The sequence below is a fragment of the Indicator indicator genome, chromosome 10 (assembly GCF_027791375.1).
Source record: "Indicator indicator isolate 239-I01 chromosome 10, UM_Iind_1.1, whole genome shotgun sequence".
In the NCBI taxonomy this organism is placed as follows: Eukaryota; Metazoa; Chordata; class Aves; order Piciformes; family Indicatoridae; genus Indicator; species Indicator indicator.
Genome location: NC_072019.1, coordinates 14672265 through 14681062, shown reverse-complemented (window position 1 = coordinate 14681062; position 8798 = coordinate 14672265). Strand labels below are relative to the sequence as shown.

The 8798-nt window shown below is 44.1% G+C and overlaps 1 protein-coding gene across 1 annotated transcript; it reads right to left on the bottom strand.

Annotated features, from left to right (window-relative positions):
* Positions 1–2071: 2071 nt before the first annotated feature.
* Positions 2072–8430, bottom strand: PTGS2 (prostaglandin-endoperoxide synthase 2). The gene is made up of 10 exons (XM_054384287.1): positions 8379–8430; positions 7740–7856; positions 7489–7632; positions 6649–6792; positions 5919–6100; positions 5017–5100; positions 4582–4828; positions 3361–3647; positions 3057–3204; positions 2072–2478 (listed from the first exon to the last, which is right to left on the bottom strand). The coding sequence occupies exons 1-10, from the start codon at positions 8428–8430 to the stop codon at positions 2072–2074; spliced, it is 1812 nt and encodes a 603-aa protein (XP_054240262.1).
* Between the last annotated feature and the right edge of the window lie 368 nt (positions 8431–8798).

Sequence of the window (8798 nt, the reverse complement as noted above, 5' to 3'; positions counted from 1 at the left end):
AATAAATAATCTCAAACATACACATGTATCCTCATGAGCAACTAGAACCCAGCCAAACCCAGCAGGTTGGGTCACAGGGAATCAACGGTTGAAATGCAGCTGCAGAGTACAAAATGCAAAGTGAACATGACTCCATTTCTGAAACATTGTAACTCAGATGACATGATCTGAGGAATCCCTCTTTACCTAACCCAAAATAACCACATGTCCAGGCTTGTTTCCCTTTAGCAAGGAGAAGCCTTTGGCTTAGAGTCAGTGGCAGAAGTGTGCTCTGAGGTTTTCCCAAGATGGATCTGAGTAACAATTCTGTGTTTACAGGAGTCAAAGCAGTTGTCACTTGTCAGCATACACAAGTACCAACCACCTTTAAATACAAGGTGACTCCAGTTTTCCCCTTCTTCATGCTCCAGGCAGAAAAAGGGAAACATATCCTTCTTCTCCCAAACCATTCCTACCTCAACCCAGTCCCTAGGGGAGACCCATTCAGTCATTCACACTAACAATTAAACTTACACAGCACAAGGCAAACGGTGTCTCCAAACAAACCAAGAGGAGCAGGAGTCACAGCCAAGCTATGCCACTGCCACAGCCGTTACAAAGCATGAACCTCCACAAGAGCCTGAGGGAGGCAGATGGCACACAGAACTCAAGTCCTTTTCCACAAGTAGGCAAGGGATTTTGGGCAGGGGCACAGAGTGCCAGGTTGCTGCTCTATTCCAGTCTGAAGTGACTTTGTCTTTTTACCTACAGTTCCCCAGCTGATTTTATGGACTGGTCATCTTCTATATTTCCTCTCTAGAAATTAAAAAAAGATACCCTTACATGCAAAGTCTGAAGTGCTGGTACAAGATCCTGTGTAACTTCTTATGTGCCCAGATGGGACTAGAGGTTTAAGTGCTGGATCAGGACAACTATGTCTAGGAATTTTTGTGCTAGCTAGATAGTTTTAAATCAAGCTTAAGCCACTTAAAATGCCTCTGTTTATAATTTATAAACAAAACATTATCCCTCCTCCCCTCTAATAAATAGAATTAAATTACCAGCATGGCTTGTGTACATAGACGTAAGCAACCTTCGAGTCTGGGTTCCTTGAAGCTTTTAGATTTAGTCTGTGTGTGTTCACACAGCTTCTCAGCTTTCACCACCCCCTAGTAATCTCTGTGGTTTGGATACACAAAGCTACATCCTTATGTCCTTAAAGTGACAGAGGTTAAAGTTATATCAAGTAGACCAGAGAACAACAACTATGAGATTAAAGACCTCGGACTAAGTTTAAGACCTTCCCAAAACATTTGTATGAAAACACAAGCAGCCCCATACTGCAGCCTAAGAGTCCTTTTCTAAGCTCAATGCCTTATTGCCATTCCCTTACACAAATAATACTTCTGTGACATATACTTCAAAACCAAGTAGGATCCAAGAAAGGTTCTGTTTTGTTTAAATAATTAAGTTAAAAAGTAATAATGCCACATGAAAGTAGACTTACACATAACCCAAAAAAAAGTTACAAAGTGCCTTATCTGCAAGGAGGGAGAGGTAGTATCAGTGCTAAATGTGAACTATGTCCTGACTTTACATCAACAAGCAAGTCTCATGTTTGGGGTTTTTTTGTTTGTTTGTTTTTTTCCTTAGTCTCAGTTCTCACACCAAATTCAAAATCTTTTCTGGCAGTTTTCATTAAGTCAAACTTTCCCCCCCCTGTACTTTTAGCTCAATGGCCTGTTTTCAAGTTTAAGTAGTTGATGAGGCAGTAACTTGCTTTTGTAGTGCTAGGTGACCTATCAAGTAAAGAAACAAAACACCAACACCTTCTGTCAAGTATTAAAACAGCATTAAAAAAAACAACAAAAAAAAATTAAAAAAGCTGAAACTTTTGTCCACTTTGGAATACATAGTTCTGTTACAGAAGACTTTAAACAAGGGACTTGACACTGCAGAGTTCACAGAGAAAATCCCTTTTGTAAGTGGAAGCCTTACCCCAGAAAAGAACCTAGGGCAATCCCCATAATGAAGATACTCAAGCCATAAATAGAATAAGTTAGAGAATTAAATAAATAAATAGGGGGCTTTGTTAGAGCTCGGCAGAGCGCTCTTTCAGTAGTAGTGTGGGGTTGATATCTTCCATTGATGTTTTTGAGGTACTAACATTGATGGTGGCCTCGGTGGGTTCAGGGTGCAAGACATGGAAGGCGGTGAAAGGACAGCCCTTGACGTTGTGGCAGACCAGCTTCTGCAGGGAGGCAGTCTTGATGATCTCAAAGCCCACTTTGCCCCCAAAGGTGCTAGGCTTCCAGTACTCTGGGGAACAGATAGCGTTGCCCATCAGCCCCTTCAGAGAGAACGGTGCGCCAAACTCCACCATGGTTTCACCAAAGATGGCACCTGGTCGTGGCTTTTCTACAAGAAGGCCTGGGTACAGCTCCATAGCATCAATGTCTCCATAAAGCTCTTCCAGTTCAGCTGCCATTTCTTTTTCTCCTGCAGTTATTGAAGAGTAAAAACCGTAAGTGGAAAAGTCCTGTTTTCACAGCAAGACTGCTCTGTTCAAGTCAGATTCACAACATGGTTTGGGTTGGAAGGGACCTTTACAGGCCATCTAGACCAAACCCCCTGCAGTTAGCACATCTGCAACTAGAGTAGGTTGTTCAGAGCCCCAAACAACTACACCTGGAATGGTGCCCAGGGATGGTGCTTCTACCACCTCTCTGGAAAACCTGGGACATTGTCTCACCACCCTCAATGTAAGTAATGTCTTCCTTCTCTCCAGTCTGAATCTCCCTCTTTTAGTTTCAAATCATTATCCCTTGTCCTGTCACAAGAGGCCCTGCTCAAAAGTCTGTCCCCAGCTTTCTGATCAGCCCCTTTAAGCACTGAAAGGCCACAAGAAGGTTTCCCTGGAGCCTGCTCTTCTCCAGGCTGAACAACCCCAACTCTCTCAGCCTGGCCTTGTAGAAGTGCTCCAGACCTCAGATAACTTTTGTGGCACTCCAGTAACAGCACTGCAGGACTCAGACATTTTGAGACAATGTCCCTTGTTAAAAAGGATGAGAAGTTACCTGTAAGCTCTTCAAACGATTTGAATGGTTTCAACATGAAGCGTTTCCTGTACTCATTCAAGGACTGGTATCTCATTTGTCTGCTTTGGTCAATGGAAGCCTTTGCCACTTTCTGTACTGCAGCAGGAACATTTTTGCCACCAGCAACCTATTTAATAAAGATAACAAGTAGTAAGATCTCCTGGTTAGACCAATGTGAAAGTTGTTCTTTACAGTATATGATTAATTTTGGGTAGCTTTACCCTACCCCCTTGTCCCATTCCCAGTTTATGCTGGTTAATTAACCACTTGAGAAAACACCTACCCTGCCAGCACTTTGCTTGGAGAAAGACTTCACCATGTGGGAAAGGCCATGTTCCAGCATTATTGAGTTGTTGTAGAGGAACTGCTGGAAAGTGTACTCCTGGTCATGGATCTGGAAAGTGTCAGGCAGAAGAGGGTGCCAGTGGTAGAGAGTGTTGAACTCAGCTGCAATTCGGTTCTGGTATTGAAACCTCTGGTTGAATAGCAGCTCAGGATCAAACTTGAGTTTGAAGTGGTAGCCACTCAAGTGCTGCACATAGTCCTCAATAACGATCTTGATTGTCTCTCCTGTGGGTGAATGAAACAGAAAAGAATATTGGTACTGGTTGCCTGAGAAACTTTAGGTGGTTACCCTGCTGTGAGAGAAAAAAGCATTTCTGGACTGTTCTGAAAGATACTGCAGTGCTTGGGATAAATATATTCTGTAATCTCTTCTAGAAAATCATGTATTTTGTGTGACTAAGAGATGGAACTACTTCAGACCCCAAGAGTTTCTGGCCTGCTTCCCCCTCAAGTCAGACTTCCCTGTATGTCCCACAGCACACTGTCTACACTGTGCTCAGTTACACAATACTCCCCAGGGCAGAGGCTGAGGATGAAGGAAGTTGGTGTCTGAAAGCAACTCTTGGCTTCAAAGCTGCTTAATACAATTGTCTTGATGCAGTGTCAGTCAGTCTGAGCAAGGTCTCTTCAAGCCTGGTGTATGCCACCATTGACATAAGGTGAAACAACACTGAACAATTAGACAGAAGTATGAAGAATTACACTTAACATGACCTCCTGAACTTTAGGTTTAATCTCAGCCTTTCTTTTAAAGCATACCTGAACTGACCCAACCCCAGGGGAAAGACACTCACAAAACACCCCACAAGAAGTGGAAGCCTGAGGTCATCAAGCCTCATACACTTTCTCTCCTCAGAAATGAATCTTAGCTTCCTGCCTTTTCACTGCTTTCTGTTCTGTTTCCCTTAGATAAGGGAACTAAGATTCACTTAGCTCAGTTTTCTTCAGTTCTGTCTTTAGCATGGCTGGGAGGAAGCTGCATCTCAACATAACCCCAGTGACAGGTCATGAAGGCTCAGATCTATACCCTCACACACCAATTTAAGTAACAGCTTTTTCCCCCTCTTACTACACCTGCTGCAGTAAATGTAGTAGATAACAGGTAGAAGTGTCATACTCTGAGAAGGTTAGAGTTGCATGTAGAAGAAGTGACACTTGCCTATCAATATGAGCCTGGTAGTTTGGAAGAGCTGCTCATCATCCCACTCAGGATGCTCCTGTTTCAGGATGTCACAGACCCGGTTGTGTTCCCTCAGCCATATCGTAGCATACATCATCAAGCCTGGCACCAAGCCAAACACTTCCTGCCCAACAGAAAACTGCAAGTGCTCAGGCACATGAGGAGGGTAGATCATCTCTGCCTGAGTGTCCTTCACTGTTGGTGGATACATTTCGCCATCAATTATCTGCAGAGGGGGAGGGAAAAAAAAGAACAAGACTGGTGAGCTATGATACTTACGAGTTAAGCTGTGTTGGCTTTGTTAGCATTGCCTTTAGGCTTATACTTTAGATCAATCAGACCATGCACATAGCACTAGTTTTTGGAAGTATATGTTATCCAATAAGGTGGCAGGAATTTGGAGATAAGACCTACCTGGTATTTTAGCTTTCCATCCTTTAGAAGTCTCAGTTTAAGTTGCCTCTCCAGAGTCTCTCCATAAATATGGTTCAAGTCAACCTACAACACAAAAAACATTTCCAACATGAAGCCAACCTGCATGTTTGGCTATTTTAGGATATATCCTACTTCTATGGATGCCAATGGGATCTCATCCCCTAGATGTTTACCTTATGTTATTGTTACCTTAAAAGTATCATGCGCTGGTATTTCAGATGGAGCCAAATTATTTCCTGGCAAGTGGAGCCATCTCTGCCTAACAGAAAGCTGTTAAACTGCCAATTTAACAAAGGACTGTGTTTATCAGCAGCTTTCTATTATGCAGACAGTAGTTTCTATACACACAGAGTTTTTATAGCTTAGTTTCAGATGCACTTGTTGCACTTAAAATGAAGATCTTTGCCCAAAGGCTGCCTGTTTTGTAAAGATCCTACATCTCAGTCTGCTTTTGAAGTGTTTTAAACCAAGTCTCTTCAACTGTCAGCACAAGAGTTGCTTTTCAGCACTGGATACAGCTTCTTGCAGCTGAGAGGAAGAGTCCAGAGAAGTTCTGGATACTCACTAGATCTGACATGCTTTAGGTGAAAGCATATTCTTGTGAATGAAAAAATGAGTCAGAGATCACAGTGCAGATAATTTAAGACAGCCACATGCTTTGCACAACTGGTTCTGACCCAGGAAGAGATGCTATCAATTGCTGGAATTTTGCCTCAGGAGAGGTTACAGACAAAGTGAGTCCATCAGTTTTTTCTAAACAGTGTTGCACACCATGTGCACTGGTGTTTGTACACCCTGACAACCTGTAAGACACCATTCCAGCTGCCCAGCAGCAACTAAGAGCCAAGTGCTGAGTTTGAGTTACAGAGCTATGATCATACCCCATGTCCGAGAGCTTTGGTGAAGGCAGGTCCTTTCTTGTGGTCTGTCTTGAAGAACTGATGAGTGAAGTGTTGGGCAAAGAAGGTGAACATCACATTTGTGCCTTGTGGGTCAGGAATGAATTTTCGCCTCAACAAAAACTTCTCCACAATCAGCTTTGAATCTGGGAGTTCCTTTTTACCTGTGAAAGAAATAAGGGTCTTGAGTATCTCACTATGTTTATGCAATGCTTTTGTTCCTGACTTCAGACTTTCCACGTATTATTGGAGGACAGCAGCGTACACATAAAGTGAATTATCAGCTTTTCTATGCTCCCTTTCTTGATTTTATCAGGAACCTGTGATTTAGGATACCTCTGAATGAGATACTGGTACAGGTTGCCCAGGGATGTGGTTGAGGCCCTGTCCCTGGAGATATTCAAGACCAGACTTAATGTGGCCCTGGGCAGCCTGATCTAGTTGGAGGTGTCCCTGCTGACTGCAGGGGGCTGGACAAGATGACCATTGAAGGTCCCTTTCAACCCTGTGCAATATGTGCATCTGTGAATTCCCCAGGTTTAGCATAAGAAACAGAATAGTTCTCTTTTGGGTCTTCACAGAGTATTTCTGAAATGTGGCTCCTCTTAAAAGTCAGCTACAGTGACAAAAGGGTCATAGACAAGGTCTCACAGAAAATAAGGTATGTAGAAATTTCTAGAAGTAAACATTTTGCATCTGGTTTATTCCTTACCTTTAACTCCCATAGGTGTTGGACAGTCAAGTCCCACCGGTGGAAGGCTTCTTGTGTAATAGGAAAGATTGGAATAAGCTTCCCAGCTTTTGTAATTATAATCACTGTTGTAAGTTGGTGGGCTGTCAATCAGGTGTGATCTCGCTGCAAAAGAGAAAGGGATTTGATTATTTTTTAAATCACAAGACTTGATTTTTTTAATTTAATTTTTACATATTTTGGCAGCTGTTGCATTGATAAATTCCACTCATATCAGCTACTGATGTTAAATGAGGTTACAGTTACGGAATAACAGGACTGAGTACTGGGTTATCAGCTGGATCTGACTATTAGCATGAGCAATTTGGTGCAAAGTTTGTGCTAGCAAAATGCTGATTCTATGAGAGATTAGAGCAAAATCCATTTCCACTTCAAAGCTTGTTTCATACAAGCCTGCATCATGCAGTAACTAGAGATAGGGCAAGATGAAATAGGCTTAAGTTGTGTCTGGGGAGGTTTAGGTTGTATATTAGGAAAATTTTCTTTACTGAAAGAATGTGAGACATGGAACAGACTGCCCAGGAAGGTGGTGGAGACATCATCTCTGGAGATGTTCAAGAAGCTTGTAGATAGTTATTGGTCATGGTAGTTGGGTTATGGTTGGATTTTATGATCTTAAAGGTCTTTTCCAACCTTAATGATTCTGTGATTCTATGTAGCAAACTCAAGTTTTGCTTAGAGTGCACCTTAGTGCATTTTAGCTTGCTAACTTTATATATGGACCTTTAAATTGCAAGATTTCAGAGCCCTACAAGTAGCTCATGCCAGTTTAGAGGACTAGGAAAGAGAACTCAGACTTACATGTTAATACATATCTCATAATAGCATCTCGTAAGAAGGGAATGCTGTTGATGATATTCCAGGCTCCTTTGAAGTGGGTCAGGATGTAGTGGACAGTATTGGGAGAAGGTTTCAATGTTAGCCTCAGCCACGTGAGGAATTCCGCTGTATCAACAGAAAGATGATTGTAAATTAGCTATTGAGACTCATCTGCAGGCCTGCAACTGAATGTTCAAGCTTCACTTCCATTAAAAGAGATGTGAGATACTTACGCGTCGTGCAGTTTTGCCCATAATATCCTGTCCTTGTACAGTCACATTCATAGCGATCAAATCCTGTTGTCATGCACACTCCTCTGTTCTGACAGGGGTTTGAGCAGCAAGGGTTGGCTGGAAGGAAACCAAATGCTCAAGTTTAGCATCTTATACAGATATACCAGTATTCTTACCACACTGAACTAACTTTCCAAACCTAAGTGGGCAATACAGAATCACAGAATGTTAGGGGCTTATCAGGAAGTCAACAGAGTGAGCATCCATTCACACCAGCCTTTGGGCTGCTACAGGTAAGAGTTACTAATATAAGGAGTTTGACTGCATTTCCTGACAGCAACAAAAAAAAAAAAAAAAAAAAAGTTCGGTTAGGAGTTTGTGTTTCCTGACAAAAAAAAAAAAGCTTCTCGGCAGGGCTGGATGCTCTCACACAGCCCCATAGCAACCCTTTCTCGCATACATTAAACACTCCAGAAATCGGGAAAGAATACAGCGCGTTAGAAAAGTCACTAAAATAATCCATTCCGCAGCTGAACAGAGGAGAATAGAAGAGAGATCCTGATGCTCGGCGCGACCGGCGGCGGCCGCGGGCCGACTGCTTGCGCCAGGCGGGGAGGGGCGACGGGAGACGGGACTCACCGGCGTGGCCGGCCGCCAGGAGTGCGGCCACCAGAGTGCAGGGCAGGAGCATGTCCCGGCGGGGCTGGTGATGGCGTGGTGCTTGCTGCAGCTCCGGCTCTGCGGGTGCTCGACGCCGAGAACCCAGTGCTGCTCCTAGGTACGCGCCCGTCTATTTATCGCCGGCGGTGAGTCACACTCGGAAACAACCCAAACTGGGGGATTTCAGAGCTGTCCCGCCCCGCCGCGCAGCTGCCCGGTCCCACCTGCAGTCGGCCAGGATTTCTCCGCCCGCCCCCGACTGCCGTGACGACTGCGGCGGGGCGCTGAGGTGGCGGTGGCGGCCGTGCTGCCGGCTCCCCCGCCTCGGCCCGGCCTGCACCGTGGAGGCACCGCGGCTCTTCCTGCCGGCGGCTGCGGGGACCACATGCCTCGGTGGAC